This window comes from Camelina sativa, chromosome 4 (assembly GCF_030686135.1).
Source record: "Camelina sativa cultivar CO46 ecotype springtype chromosome 4, ASM3068613v1".
NCBI lineage: Eukaryota > Viridiplantae > Streptophyta > Magnoliopsida > Brassicales > Brassicaceae > Camelina > Camelina sativa.
Window position 1 is genome coordinate 8343590 of NC_141883.1, and position 16666 is coordinate 8360255.

Consider the following 16666-nt stretch of genomic DNA (forward strand, 5'->3'; position numbering starts at 1 on the left):
CCAGAGAAGGCAGACTTGCGTAGATAACATAAACCACAATTCAAAGCAAACTAAAACCTTCGGTAAAAGCCACAACGACACTAAAACCAACACACCCTTGTTGAAAAATCCGCAAGCTAGAGAAGAGAGAGACGAGAGAGATACAATACCAACAGTTCATGAGACGACACACGTTCCTCTCCATCAAACCACCATCGATAAGAGCACCACCCGATCTGAGTCACAACTTAGACTAATCCGTTAAGAAACGGATCCGTCTCTAACCACAACCAACTCTCACCGCCGATGGCTTCCCCTCCTACAACCGTTCTTCGCTTCATTTCATAGAGGGTTTTGACGACAAGACCGCTACAACTTCGAAAGCAACATATCTAAACCAAGCAGACCAAAGAAAGACGAAGGCTAAGACGCAAGACAAAGTTCTACACCCTCCCACAGCTCCGATAAGAAGCCCGGCAGCCGGAGATAGCAGATCGAAAATCTTAAGATTTTGTCGTGGCGACTGGAGTTGAGAGAGAAATTAGGGCGACCCACCGGTCCAAATATGAAAAAAAGAGCAAGTGCTCCTCCTTCCAAAGAATTGTTTGCATTTCAAAGTAAACTCGAACCCAAATATGTAGCGATGTCAAGATGATTTCCAACAAAATCCAACCTCTTATGGACTAATATAGAGAGAATTGACTAAAGGTTAATGATTTGGAAAATAAAAAAAATTGAAATAAATACTTCATAATTTATTAAAAGTTTTAAACATTTATTTCGTCACAAAACAATATAAAATTTTCACCACTTTTCGTAAATTTATGTTTTTTTGACATATTTTTGCAAAAAAAAAAAGAAAAACTTAAGATCCACATATACTGTACTCTGTTTTTCCCAATAAAACCATAATTCTTTTTTATCTATCAAATTAACCCAATTTAAATCGAGAAACCAAAATTTTCTATTGGAATCCAAAAGTTTCAATTGCAAAGAAAAGGGGGGAAAGTTTTTGCTCCGTTCGATTTGGAGTTTGTTTCTCTGAATTCTTCTCTTCGTATTCGTTGAATCCTATAGGAACAATCCTTTTTGTGTCAGAGAACGTCTGTAAAGATGACAGGGGACAACAATGAGGCTAGGGTTTCTCCAAGCGACTCGGCTACATCAAACGATGCTTCTCGGACGAGGCAAAGGTACCAACTTTATATTGTTTAACCATTCAAATTACAATCTTTATACATTTTTTGTGAAATTGACACCCTTCTTTGGATTGTTGCTTGAACGACTTTGATTTTGGTTTTGGAATCTAATTTGTGAATAAAGGTTCTGGCTTTGAAGCTCATGCTGATCTCTCTTAACCAATTTTGCAACTTTAGTTATATTATTAACTGACCGTTTTGGGAATTTGGGTGGCAGGAGAAAGAGAAAGTGGGATCAGCCAGCAGAGCAACTTGTTGCGGCTGGAGTTGCGTTTCCTCAGTTACTCTCTTTAGGCAACAATACTTTGAATGTTCCTGCCGTGATGCCATTGCTCCAAACGCTTAATCAAGTAAATATCTCTTATGCTCTTGAGGGGTTTTCTGTGCTAATCTTTCTCTGACTTAGCTATTGCATTATGCACTATGGCGTAGATGATGATATGTCATGTTTTGATCTGATTTGGTGTCCTGCTATATGTTTTCTTAGTGAACTGTATAATCTGCTACCTCCTTAAAATTGTTGTATCACTTGAAACTTTGTGTCCGATGATTACTTGATTAGTAGTTTTACCGTGTGTGGTCCAGTTTCCTCTGTTCATGTATGAGATTCCCCAAGTCCTCGATATATGGTGGCTGTGTTTGTGACTTTGACATTATTGACTTTATACTGAACGAGCTATTATTTGTGGATATATGTCTTCTTCTTTTATCCTATCCTTTAAACATGGTGATTTATTGTGCGCTTTGTTGCATGTCCATCTAGTCTAAGATCCAGGATGAGTTGATCATAGCACGAGAAATTGTTATCAATGATGCTGAGGCTTCTCTTAGGCACAAGCTTACTAAACGCTCAACTCAAGAAGAAGTATGTGTAATTTACTATGTCTATAAGATACAATTTTCCTAGTTTTATTTTTAACGTCTATTTTTCTTGCAGATTCAGAGGTGTACTGATGCTGTGGTGATTACCAGGTTTGTCCAACATCTAACTCATGGAGGAGAAAGTCTTACAAGAATCTTTTCTAGATTGAATTGATGAACTCTTTTTGTAGGGGCAAGTATCGTCCTCCAAATGCACCTCCTGATGGTGAAAAGCCGTTATATCTCCACATATCTGCTGCTGCTCATGTATGTTAATCCTTTTTAGCTTAACAGAACACTAGCCAAGGGTAACCGAGAGCACTAGGCTAATAAAATGGTGATTAGTTTTTGGGTAGAAACTTATTGATTATAGTGGTGTATAGTGCTGGTCAATATGTTTTGGAAATATGATAGATGTTCTTCATGGGAGGGGCAGAAAGTAAAACATTTATTGGCTTAAAGAAATACCTTGAGGTTTTGAGCTTTGAGAAGTCGGCCTTGTTTTAACGTTTGGTATTGCAATTTCAGTTAAAAGAGACTACAGAACGTATTCTAGCTGTTGATCGTGCAGCAGCTATGATTGAGGAGATGATGAAACACAAATCAAACTCACAAGTCATGTCGGTTGGTTTGCCCACTGCCAAGGTAGATATTCCTAGATTGTGGGAGACTTTGTTTTTTGTAGTTATGATATTGGAGCAATAATATATTTAACCATGTTGCCAGATGCACAGCACATGCGTATATTTGGGTTTCGAAGCTGACCCGTCATCTAACGTTGCTGCTCGTATTCGTGGACCTAATGTGGGTATTCATTCTTTCAATATTCCCACCTTTTTTCCTTTCTAATTTACAACAGATCTGAATCGATAGTCTAATATCAAATTATGTATCAGTAGAAGTGTTAGCCAATTGGTGTTTAGGTTTTCATTTTTGATTAATAATATTTGCACTTTTTTGTCTCACTCCATGAATTCGAGAGATTCTAATGTTGAAGCTCTCTCTGACATCTCCGTGCAATCGGGAGAGAACTTTTTTTTGTGTTGGTGGTGGTTGGCTTTTGTACATGCAGGATCAGTATATAAATCACATTATGAATGAAACAGGAGCAACTGTTGGACTAAGAGGACGTGGTTCAGGAAGCCTTGAGAACCAACATGGAGAAGGTAATATTTACTTTATTTGTGTTTTTTTCTGCCTACTTGTGATGGTGTGATTTACATTGTTAATGTAAATGTTACTTCCTGTTTTTAACGCATTATTGCAGACGCACAGCTACCGTTACATATATTATTGTCCAGCAGCAACCCGAAGAGCATTGACAATGCAAAACGTTTAGCTGAGAATCTTATGGATACAATCAGTGTAGAATTCGGGGCATCAAGGTTCAATTTTCTTTAAATATTTACTTATCTCTTGGTCTTTTATTTTCTGTTCAGAAGCATGTTCATGTGTCTTTTTCATTGCATTTGCTGATCTGTCATTGTAATTGTTTGTTCCACAAAATGTTTCAGGGTTACCTCAAGTAAGTTGTATGGCGCAGTACCACCACCACAGCAACTGCTTTCTGGAGCTCCGGGTTCGGAAAAGGAGCAATGGCCAAATTTGATTTCAACATGTGGTTTGATGACATCGATACCCATCACAGCACCACCAAAGGCTGTTAGTCCATTTCCAGTTACTCCCTCGACAAGTCTTTATCCTCAGTTTCCAATAATGCAACCTCTAGGAATATCAAATGGTGGGCACTTGCAACCAAGTCCAGTGAGTTACTTACAGCCAATGGCTGGGGGAACTAGCTATAGTGGGTATGCTGGTATATACCCTCAAGCCACACCACTACAACAAGTTGCTCAAGTCCTTAAGCAATCAATTTCTCCTGTTGTCTCTACTGTGCCCCCTACTATGTTGACAGCTGCCTCCGTATCGAACCCAAGTGATATTTCAAGTACAGAAAAGGAAAGGCGCCCACCCCAAAAGCGAAAGTTTCAGGAACTACCAGCTGATTGTAAGGTTCCAGCGAAACCAAAACAGGTAAAAGATCTTTTCCTGCATCTGCGGTGATTTTGACGGAGTAATGGATGGGTCCAAACCCTGAGGCCTGAGGCTCTTTCATAGCTACCATGAGAGAACTTGTGCTTGTGGTTGTTTGAAATAAATTTTGGCTAGTATTGGGTACTTGTAAGCAATAACCAATAGATGAGTGAACATATCAGGTCAAGTGTTTTACATAGAAACAGGATTGAGATATTTTGAGTGGGGTGACAAAGGTAAATCGTTTTTCTGGTAGTTAAAAGGTTTAACCATGAAGCCTAGTATTCATCTTCTTAAGCATGTCATATGCACATGTTTGCACTTCTCAACCGCTTCTATAAGTCTCTTACCTATTCATGAACTCTTTTTAATTGGCAGTTACGCTCTCTACAATGATACATTGTTTCAGTTTCTGTCATGAAATTTATTTTGTGCTGATTTTTCCCCCTTACTATTCCAGGTATTTTTCTGAACTTCTAAGAAGCTAACTAGCTGATTCTGGACCCGTGGGCCATTGGTTTGCATGTTTCACAGGGTACTTTTAATAGTGGAGGCCTTGGTTTTAAAAAGCGCGCCATGGCGCGTTGCGCAATGATGTGAGGAGATGAGGGAAACAGGACACTATGGCAAGGCGATATCCATGATGCGAGCGAAATGATGAGCCATAGCCGATGCGACCATTGCGTGAGGCGAGCGCAACATGGTTTGTGGCACAAACAAGGTAAAAAATTGTTCTGTAATATAGTAGTTTACTTATATATCAAACATATAATGAAAAAATATTTGATTTTCTCAATAATATCTTTAATTATTGATTTTATGTAATCAAAAGTCTTTGATTTGATCATTTTTTCACCCATTATATATAAGAAAACCCTAGTTTATTTAGTCTCCTCATCTCTTGCATTCACGAGTCCTAAACGTCTACAGCTTCTGCACGTCTACACGTCTACAGCTACTGCAAAAGGTAATCATCTACTAATCAAAACTGTTGTATACTTACTTGTATTTCTTAATTTCTTTTGAGATGGATTGGATTGTTTTATGCTAGTTTATTCTAAAGTTTTAATAAGTTTCAGCAGAATACCTCTTATTTTCTTTCTTTTAAACACCAAGCGCCTCATATCCATGTTGCGATGCGCCACATGCGCCATGGCGTATGGCACATTAACAGGATGTTTGTGCCACAGTGCGCTTTGCGCGATTTAAAACCAAGGTGGAGGCACCATGTGGTTTGCAGCTTGGTTTTAAATCGCGCAAAGCGCACTGTGGCACAAACATCCTGTTAATGTGCCATACGCCATGGCGCATGCGGCGCATCGCAACATGGATATGAGGCGCTTGGTGTTTAAAAGAAAGAAAATAAGAGGTATTCTGCTGAAACTTATTAAAACTTTAGAATAAACTAGCATAAAACAATCCAATCCATCTCAAAAGAAATTAAGAAATACAAGTAAGTATACAACAGTTTTGATTAGTAGATGATTACCTTTTGCAGTAGCTGTAGACGTGCAGAAGCTGTAGACGTTTAGGACTCGTGAATGAAAGAGATGAGGAGACTAAATAAACTAGGGTTTTCTCATATATAATGGGAGAAAAAATGATCAAATCAAAGATTTTTGATTACATAAAATCAATAATTAAAGATATTATTGAGAAAATCAAATATTTTTTCATTATACGTTTGATATATAAGTAAACTACTATATTACAAAACAATTTTTTACCTTGTTTGTGCCATAAACCATGTTGCGCTCGCCTCACGCAATGGTCGCATCGGCTATTGCTCATCGTTTCGCTCGCATCATGGATATCGCCTTGCCATAGTGTCCTGTTTCCCTCATCTCCTCACATCATTGCGCAACGCGCCACAGGCGCGCTTTTTAAAACCAAGGTTTGCAGTCATTTTCGCTTCAACTTGAGGATCAGAATTATAACTTTTTTCCAGAATTTAATGTCTTTTTAACTGACGTGATATGTGTCCCTTGTGTGCATGTCATTTTTGCACAATCCAATGCATCTTCACTTTAGTGCCTTGCAGTTAGGTTGGCATTACTCATTACAGAATGACTGATGCCCTTATCCATGGTAGAATAGGCTCATTCTCCACCGTAACTTTGTTCTGGATTTATAGTTTCTATTTTTAATCTATGTTTCTTGATGCATGGAGTTAGAGAACATTAATATATAGCTGCCATTAGAACTAAGCAGCTATACATCTTCTGATCTTTAACTTGTGTCTTTAAGGATGCTAGTGAGCTTAACACTGTTCAGATGAAAATGTTGTTTTGATTCACGTTGGTTGTGAATGAGCTTGTAAAGGTTTCAAGTTTTACCAAATACATTCTTCATTAATTAGCTTTTGGATACATATTTCCTGGATTTGAAAGCATTTGCATTAACAGTACCCTCTTTTTATATATTTGCGTGATCGCTTTTAAAAACCTGTAGATATCTAACTGTCGTTGTGTAAATGGCCTCGAATATTCTATTCATATCATTTGTTGCAGCAGTTGGAGTTAGCAATGTCAGGTGAAGTTGCTCCAAAGAATGTAGTTGAGGAGCCATCAGCAAATAGAGTGCGGTCACCACCTTCACCAAGATCCGTGATGCCTCCTCCTCCACCAAAGACCTTAACACCACCGCCTTCGCAGACCGTGTCTCCTCTATCATCAATAAGCATGCTTCCTCCACCACCACCTTCGAAGACCGCGTCTCCTTTATCATCAAAAAGCATGCTTCCTCCACCACCACGACTTACATCAACAACTCAACCTTCAAGATTACAGGAGGGCAATCACATCACTGTAATGAAACCAAATCCAGTTCCAGGTATATTAGATTCGAACTAATCCTTGGAAAACTCATCGACAACTCACTCAGTTCTTGTCTTTCATCCCTGTTGATTTTGCATACCATTTTGTGTCTTGTGGTTTAACGGCAACTTAGCATAACCTAGTAATCGTAGAATCAAATTTATGATCAGTCGCATGTCTTGATGTTGCAGATACGTTAATAAAGCTGATGGAATATGGAGATGATGAAGACGATGATGACGATCCTGATGAGACATTGACCGTCGGATCATGATAGTGTCTCGCAACAAAATGCCAATTAATGTTTGTAACAATAGAAATGTTGGTGTCTTGCTGATTTGGAATTTCATGCCTAAGGCTTTATTAAGGGGAGGTATTGGTTTAGGATTTAGAAAGAATTTTAATGACTTTAAAAGTTAGGTAAAATATGTTATTATTCAATCAAGACTTTTAAAAACTCTTTAAAAATTTGGTGTTATTGGTTGTGGATTTGTAAAAAGTTATCTAAAATCTTGATAAATCTAGTGTTATTGGATTAAGAGTTTTATAAAGTCATTAAAAGTTTTATGTTATTCAAGTAAAACAAAAGAATCTTGGATTGTTAATGAATTCAAATTTTATGTTATTGGTTTAGGATTTTATATCATTTCCTTCATAACAAAAGTCATGAAAACTCTTTCATCAAATAGAAAGATTTTACAAGATTAGAAAAAACAAATCATCAAGATTTTAAAAAACTTCCTAAACAATTTCTTAGAATCCTTCATTTTTAACTTTCAATTTTCTATGATTCTAACAATCAGCAAAAACATAAAGTCATTAAAATTCTTTCTAAATCCTCAACCAATATCTCCCCCTAAGTTCAAATCTTTGCAAGGCTTTAGTTGCTTGTTTTACCTTTTGTCTCATAATTACTAAGACATGATGGGGAAGCCTTTCCCTTGGCCTTTATACAATACTAGATTAGGACCCGTCCGATGTGCGGGTTTAGAGTTTTATAAATAAAATTAAATTTAACAAAGAATATAAAATAAATATTTTTAGTAAGTAAAAACTATCTATAAAAATAAATTGATACATGGAGTTGTCCAATGTGATATTTGATATAAATGGTGAGACTATGCGGTTGAGACTATTATTCATGTTTTCTTTTAATGTCCTCGTTCTTGTGAAGTTTGGGATTTATCTCTGACTCTGGTCTCGTCAGATGGTTTTTCATATGAGTCGGTGTACTCGAATTTGGATTTTGTTTTCTGGAGGGGTGCCTCTCAACAGGATGATCATGATCAGCTTCTACAATTACCATGGATTTTATGGGCAATCTGGAAGACCAAAAATAAAAAAGTTTTTCAAGGTTTAGAGATCGAGGTGAATGATATAATTGCTCAGGCTTTGGGCGTTAAGTTAGCCTGGGAAGAGGCGCTCTATTTTATGGCAGTCATGTCAGCTCCATCTCCGTCTTCGAATGTCTAGATTTCTTCACCTGGTTGTCAGATTGATGATTCTTGGAAAGCAACCAATGTGCATTTAGGATTGGGTTGGTGGTTTTGCGTTGAGGAGGAGTGAACCTTGTTGTTGGAGGCCAAGTGGGTGGGCATTTTAACTGAACCGAACCGACCCAACCGACCCAAACCACACCCAATCCTACTCTCAAACCATTTGGTTAAGTTTTTTCTCAACCCAAATGGTTCGGTTTGGTTCGGTTTAAACCCAAACCGAACCGATAACCCAATGTGCTTTTTATTAACTAATTTAATTAATAATATTCATAACTTTTGTATAATATGTAATCATAATCTTATATTCTTTATGAATTCATTTATGTTAAATTAGATTTAATGATTTCTAAAACTTTAACCCTAGGGTTTAAAGAGTAAAATTGTAAATAACTCCAAAGTTATTATAAGAAATTAGACTTTTCTATCTTCTTATGTTGTTTGGTTTGTTTCATTTTTATTTTATTCTAATTACTAAACATTTAATAATAATATTGTTATTATTTTTAGGAAAAATTTTATGGATTCTTTGAATTATTCAACTTACAACTTCTTGTTTACTTTATACATATTATTATCAAAGGACAATGAATTTTGTTTTGTTACATCAATTGATTTGTAAACCGAATAAAATCGAACCAAATTAGAGTCAAATCGAACCAAATCAAACCGAACATAAACCAACCCAAACACAAACCAAACCGAACTAACTTTGGTTGAGTATGGTTAGATTTTTATGAAAACCGAATTAATCAAACCGAACCGAACCCAAACCGAACCCGAACTTAAACCGAAATGCCCACCCCTAGTCGGAGCCCTTCCCCCTACATTCGGAGTTAGAAGCGTTGTTGTGGGTCATGGAGCGGATACATGCTACAGGGATCGTTTGTCAACATTTCAAGACAGATTGTGCTGAGTTACTTACTATTGTGCAGTCTCTGAAGATTGACCATCCTTCTCCAACCTGATCGATGAGTTTAACTCGCTGGAGTCCTTCCCACTATTCTGTATCTCTTGGATCTCGCGTGATTCAAATACGAAGGCAGATTGTCTTTTCTGTGCTTCGCGTTCTCTTATCTCTGAAGTTTTTTTTTGTAAACCCCCTCCCTCAAGCTTGGACAACTAACCGATGAATTTCCTTTTAATTTATTGTTTGGTTAGATGAGTTCAAAGTTATTAAAATAAAATTAAATTAACAAAGAATATATATTTAATTATTTTCATAAGTAAAAACAATGTATAAAAGTAAAGAGATAAACTTTAGTTGTAGAATATAATTATTTTCTTTATAATGATATTTTAAAAAATTTTAAAGCTGTTCAAATTTTTTAATTTTCTTATAATTTTTTTTTAATATTTTTAAAACTGTTAAAGTTTTGTTTTACATATGGATGTTTACAAAGGTATTTTTTCTTTAAAACATTTTAAATAAAATTAGGTTTTCTTTTCTCGATTTGACTTTTATATAAAACCTTTTTAGGGTAGGTTCTGAATTTTTACATTTTTATTTTAAAATTTTTAATTAATTTAGAATTGACATGTGTCAACATCTGAATGATACCATTGACACGTGTCACGATCTTGTTAATTAGTAATTTTGTCATCAAACTTAGGTTTTCTTTTCTCTATTTGACTTTTATATAAAACGTTTTTATGGTAGGTTTTGAATTTTTACATTTTTATTTTAAAATTTTTAATTAATTTAGAATTGATATGTGTCAACATCTGAATGATACTATTAACACGTATCACGATGTTGTTAATTAGTAATTTTGTCATCAAACTTTGTATAATAAGATTTACCTATAATTCTATTTAGAGTATATAATAATCCCTTGCAAATTCTATACATATCTTTTGAGTATTTCTTTCTAAAACAATAACGTGTTGTGAGTATAAAATTTGCAGTTTTGTAGTTAATATAATACCAATTGGTCAAAGATCATACATTCATATGGGACCAACTTCATGATTTATTAATTTTGAAAATTGTATTACAGTTTGCAGAAGAATAAAACACCATTGACCCACAAATTTTAAGTAGAAAGTATTTCAAGTTGCAATTTTAATTTTGTCAACGAAAATTCCAAATTAGTTTAAAATATTATCAATATGTATGGTGTGACACCATGGAACATAGTGGCAGTTGATCAAAGACTTCTGGTAATAGTGATATGGTCAACAAAGTCTATTTCTTTTGACTTGTCCCTTACTCTCAAACTACAATCATTTCTTTTGATTGTATTATTCTTCTTTACTTACCAAACCAACGACAAGAAACAACAAAAGACTTCTCAAACTTTTATTTCACTAACCATATTCATGAAATGATGAATATAAAAATTACAAAGGTCAAATAAATTCAATACAAATAAAACAAATTACATATATTTCTATACTTATAACATAAATATTATGAATCACCAAACTCTTTAACACAATTCATCATCATCATAATCATCTTCTGTAAGAATTGTTCAAGGATTTAGGAGAACCAGCAAAGAGATCTAGTAAGAGTCTCTCAAGATCATCAGTACTGTACTTAATATACTTTTCACTCACAGTGTTCTTGTGTCTACAGTAAAATGTCCAGTATGCTTGAATCACCCACATCGAAGCCTTTGTCCTCACATCTTCTCTTAGCCTCTCATCTGATATTAACCACCCGGTTTGGGCCTTGTACACTTCCTCAAACGCAGTGTTGAATCCTTGAAACCGCTCCCTCGGGCGTAGATTCCTTGAACCAGAACCAGAACCAGAACCTGAGCCCGAACCGGAACCAGAACCATCGTCCTTGAGGAAGGATAGGACAGGGAGCCAGGTGGCACGTTCGTATTCCGTTGCTTGCTGCTGAAACTTCCATGTATGTTTCCGGTTCCATTTGTCTCCGAAGATATGTCTCAGCTCAGAGTTTAGCACTTTCCTGGTCATGTAGTGTACGTTGTTGAGGAGAAAAATGTGTCGTAGAGAGATGTCTTTGTATAGTTTTGATTTCTCTTGAAGGTTGGCTTCAAGAACTGAGGTTATGGAGTAGAAATGTCGCGTCATTGCAAGAAACTTCTCTGGTGAAGAAGAGTTTTCGTAGGTGGACTCTTCTTCGACCATCACAGGATTGATAATATCAGGCGATGGTGGTATAGTGAGATCTTCTACATCGTCGTGTTCCATAAGAAGCGAGTCGAGCGTGTGGCTGAAATCAGTTAGCGCCATGAGGTAGTTCATCACGTAGTTTGTAAGCGGGTGAACAGCTCCTCCAGGGAAAGGATGAGATGAGACATCCGAAGCAATCGCACTTTTGAATTCAAGAAACGTTGTTCTTGCGCAGTCCCCAAGTCTCCTCATAACTTCCCTGTATTCTGTTCTTACTGATGAACCAGGATGATCCGAGAACAAAGCATCGATCTCTGGTAGAAGCTCGGATGCTAGCTCGTACATTTCAAGAATCCTAAGCAACTTCTCTGGTTGTCGTGGACCAAGAGACACAGCTTCACCAAAATTGAGCAACTGCATCATCGGAGCCTTTACTGTATCAACAAAACATGTTAGACCGATCTCGTTTAGGTCACCAAAGATCTGATTGTCCAGAGCCTTCTCGTTTAAGAGATATATCTGGACGATACTTCTCACAACCCGAACCCATTTCTTGATATTCGTATTCAACGTCGCCCAATCCATCCTCAAAACATCTTCAATGCTCAACTTCTCGACCTCATGGTTATAAAGAAACTCATCCAACGCGTCTTTTCTAACCATTGTACATACCTGAATACACTCACGGTCATACCCCGAAACAATCATAGTGTTTGCAATGTTCTTGAGGTCTGATATAACATCAGGATTAATCAAATCAACCACAATTTCCCCTGAGCTTCTCCTACTATTGTTATTATTGGTTTCAAGAATCAAATCCTCAGTAGAAGCAGCACCAAAAGAAGCCATGGATCCTTCTTCAACACCATGATCCGCTTCAACAGACCGAAATGAAGAATGTTCAAGCTCAAAAGGCAACCTGTTCTCCACAAGAAGATGCTTAAACTCATCCTCAAGCCGTGCCATGGCCGTTTGAAGAACATCATGAGCTTTTCTCAAAGAAACCTCCTCAGTCCCAGTCTTTCCCAAACCAGAAGAACCGTCTAACCGGTCAATCAAACTTCTCAACTCATTCACAGCATCCAGATACAGATTCCCTTCACCAGAACCCAAATCCCAAATCATGGATTCATCAACATCCCTAGTCATAATCTTCTCACTAACAACATTAAGCCTTAGCTCAACCTCACCTATTTCATCTTCCTCATCTCTATCTTCAGAGATCACCACACGAGACAACTCTAACAAGAGATTACCCAAAACCTTCTTAGCATTATCAGTAAGACTCTTACCAGATCTAAGTTCCTTCACAAGATACTTAGCAGCAACAATCAATTTCTCTTCTCCATCTACCTCAAACTCTCCCATCTCCACACAATCACCAAACAAAGCTTATCCTAAAACAGACTTTAAAGCTCTAAACCTTAACTCTCAAAACCTTGAACCCATTCAAAAAAACCCAGAAGAAATAATCAACAACAACAAAAAAAGGCTTAAACTTTACATGAAAGATAGAGACTTTAAAGTGAAAAACTTGGCAAAAGAGGATCTTTGTCAGAATATGAGATTGGTGAAGAAGAGAAGAAACGTACGGACTGAAAAAAAGATTGGTCGCTGCCTAATTCTGATTTAAAAAAATGCAAACTTTCCCAGAAAATCTCTGTTTCTTCTCTCTTTTTTTCTTTCTTGTTTTTGGACTTTATTAGTTTTGTTTTGCATTATTTTGTTTTTTCTCTATAGGACCTTCAAAGAACAGAGGAAGAAGATTCAACGGAAGAAATGTAAACGCAGTATTATAAATTTATTTTTTATTATCCACAAACAATTAATTTCTAAAATATTGGAATATTAACTATTTTATTACTCTGCTAACCACACTCGGTTTTGTAATTTTTAAACACAACTGGTGTTTTTTTTTTATGTTTTTGTTAGTGTATATATATATATGCTGCTGGTTATATTATATTTTGTTTAACTAGATCAGTTAGATAAACAAAACAAAAAATGAGGCAGTCTACTCTAAGATGGTTTTATAATACGGGAGAAAAGAATTTGAAACTTATATTAAAATAGAATTTTAATATATTTGACCTGCGAAAGTGGTAATGTAACATAGTGTTGTAAATCGTGCAAATTTAATTAAACGAGCAAGTTGAAAAGACTGTAGCAACTAGCAAGGAGAAAGTTTATTTTGTGGTCGAAGAACACTCCAAGGGTCAAGGTCAAGGCTAATGTAAACAACTTGATCGCTCTGTGTTTCTTATGATAATAATAGACTTACACCTGTGGGAGTGTGGGTGGAAAAAGAAGTAGAGAAAGAAATGGCAATTAATTAAATTTAAGACTGAATATAATAAAACTGAAGGTTATATGCTAAGACTATTTTGAATAGTTTTCCTTATTTTTTACTAACAGAGGATTTCTATAATAGAGATAAATTTTGCTTCAATAGTTTTTTATATTTTTTCTTCTATAAAATAATATTCTAAATAGATACTATTTTTATTTTATAATTCATACTTTTTATTTATAAAAATTGCAACTTTAATTTTGTAACACTCTCATAAAATTATCTTTTGCAAATGGTAGTCTTAATATTTGAAAACAATTATTTATACTTAAATTTATATTATTAGTTCTTAAAAAAAATATTTTATTTATTTTGGTCATAAATAAAAGAAGTTATAGATTAAGAGGACTACTTTACAAATAACATAGTTCAACTCTATTTATAGAGGAAAAAATAGAGTTCTTCTATATATAGAAAAAAAAAATAGCAATCTCTATTATAGATTTGAAAATAGAGATGGATTGGAGCAAAAATTAGTCTATAATAGAGTTTCGAAGCAAAAATAGAAAACCATTGGAGATGTTTTAAATATTAAAATTTGAGTAGACAATGTTGAATTCCTATTAAAAAAAGTATATTGTTATTACTAATTTTATAATTTGTTAAATATATTTATGTTATTTTGTTAAACAAATAGTAAAAATAAATAAAATGCTAAGTCATATTACCCTCGTTTCATATTACTTTTTGTTAGAGTAATTTCACACGTATTAGAAAAATTATGACACCCCGGTTTCAGAGACTTGCAGAGAGGTATAAAAGAATTGATTTTGCCACTTATGTCACCAAAGTGCACTTATTTTTTCTGTCAATGATCCTGAGAGAACTCCAGAATTAAGCTTGCTTGAGCTGGAGTAGTCTCATGATGGGTGACCTTCCGGAAAGTGACTGTCGGAACAGTGCAAACGAGGACAAAACACAGGAAGACTATGTAGTGATTTGTTGGGACGGTAACAAGTCTTTAAAAGCGGTTGTCGGATGTGGATGAACTCACGGGCCTAGTGAGAGGACGTGAGGCCTATTAAGGAAGGTAGGCCCATAGGCTGGGATTGGACATGGGACCTACTTAGAGGTGGCGGTCGGGGCGTTACAAGTGGTATCAGAGCCGAACACAAACAAGTGTGGAGTCGAGTGGGCTCACACCGTTAGGGGGTGACGGTTTTGGTGCGCAACGAGAACGTTGCGATCTGTTAGTAGGGTGAATTGTGACACCCTGGTTTCAGAGACTTGCGGAGAGGTTTAAAAGAATTGATTTGGCCACCTATGTCACTAAAGTGTACTTATCTTTTCGATCAAGAGTCCTGAGAGAACTCCAGAGTTAAGCGTGCTTGAGCTGGAGTAGTCTTAGGATGGGTGACCTTCCGGGAAGTGGCTGTCGGAACTGTGCAAATGAGGACAAAACACAGGAAGATCATGTGGTGATTTGTAGGGACGGTAAAAAGTCTTTAAAACCGGCTGTCGGATGTGGATAGACTCAGGACGTGAAGCCTATTGAGGAAGGTAGGCCCATGGACTGAGATTGGACATGGGGCCTACTTAGAGGTGGCGGTCGGAGCGTTACAAGTGGTATTAGAGCCGAACCCAGACAAGTGTGGAGTAGAGTGGTCTCATACCGTTAGGGGGTGACGTTCTTGGTGCGCAACGAGAACGTTGCGATCTGTTAGTGGGGTGAATTGTGACACCCCGGTTTCAGAGACTTGCAGAGAGTTTTAAAAGAATTGATTTGGCCACTTATGTCACTAAAGTGAACTTATCTTTTCGGTCAAGCGTCCTGAGAGAACTCCAGAGTTAAGCGTGTTTGAGCTGGAGTAATCTCAGGATGGGTGACTTTATGGGAAGTAACTGTTGGAACTGTGCAAGTGAGGATAGAACACAGGAAAATATCATGTGGTGATTTGTAGGGACGGTAACAAGTCTTTAAAACCTCTCGGACGTAGCAAATCGGCCGTCGGATGTGGATGGGCTTACGGGCCTAGTGAGAGGACGTTAGACCTATTAAGAAAGGTGGGCCCATGTATTGAGATTGGACATGGGACCTACTTAGAGTTGGCGGTCAAGGCGTTACAAAAATAATTAAATTTTTTGTTTTATCTTCTATTAATACAATATTTTATTTTATATAAGTAATTAATAAATTAAAACTTAAGGACAAAACTATAAATTAGAAATTTGTTTAATAAATTTTCATTATAAACTTTAATTCTAAAAAGAGAACTAAAAAGGAAATGGAAAGAGTATAATAGAAATATTTATAGAAAATTAGAGATTTATTTCGTAAAGTTATTGCTAACAAACAAATATTGGCTTATTAGTAAATGTCAAAGCCATTTTTTGCGTAAAGTTAGAGATTTATTTCGTAAAGTTATCTCTATACGTATTAAAATAGACACTATGATACTCATTTGATCGTAACATAAATCTGTTTAGTTATTTTCCAAATAAGTCAATTGTATTCATTCATAGTCTCTTTTTTTGGCAAATAAATTCATTCATAGTCTAACTTGCGGTTATATTATAATTTTTAGCCCATTTACATTACTCTTGTTTTCTTAATAAATTTCACATTTGAAAGAAAGAAAACTAAATGAATTAATATAGATTTATAAAAAATAGGATATTTAATAAATTAAAAAACTCATAATAGTGTTTATTTAAAATAATTTTGTAATTGTATTTTGAAACAACCCTTTCCGTTTTTTATAATAATAATAATTCTCTAGTGGTCTCATATCCACTATCAACCTAATAACAATCATCAACAGCGGATAACCCAAACAATTTTATTAACCAAATAAAATCCAATAACCAATCAAGTAAATAACAAAATCCAACATCCTACAA

At 35.8% G+C, this 16666-nt stretch overlaps 2 protein-coding genes across 6 annotated transcripts; one reads left to right on the plus strand and one right to left on the minus strand.

Annotated features, from left to right (window-relative positions):
* The first annotated feature begins 834 nt into the window (after positions 1–834).
* On the plus strand, positions 835–7357 carry LOC104780181 (protein RIK-like). 5 transcript variants are annotated; one of them, XM_010504668.3, is made up of 12 exons: positions 835–1172; positions 1396–1528; positions 1942–2043; positions 2116–2150; positions 2231–2306; positions 2568–2684; positions 2766–2843; positions 3112–3205; positions 3307–3424; positions 3554–4073; positions 6584–6905; positions 7081–7357. In XM_010504668.3, the coding sequence occupies exons 1-12, from the start codon at positions 1093–1095 to the stop codon at positions 7161–7163; spliced, it is 1758 nt and encodes a 585-aa protein (XP_010502970.1). In that variant the 5' UTR covers positions 835–1092; the 3' UTR covers positions 7164–7357. The 5 variants fall into 5 exon arrangements, with proteins under 5 accessions (XP_010502970.1, XP_010502971.1, XP_010502972.1 ...); XM_010504669.3 differs by having other exon boundaries at positions 913–1172; positions 6587–6905; XM_010504670.3 differs by lacking the exons at positions 6584–6905; positions 7081–7357 and adding an exon at positions 4608–4961 and having other exon boundaries at positions 913–1172.
* A 3306-nt stretch (positions 7358–10663) lies between these two features.
* LOC104780182 (exocyst complex component EXO70E2) lies at positions 10664–13289 on the minus strand. Its single transcript, XM_010504672.3, has one exon. The coding sequence runs from the start codon at positions 12841–12843 to the stop codon at positions 10843–10845; it is 2001 nt and encodes a 666-aa protein (XP_010502974.1). The 5' UTR covers positions 12844–13289; the 3' UTR covers positions 10664–10842.
* Between the last annotated feature and the right edge of the window lie 3377 nt (positions 13290–16666).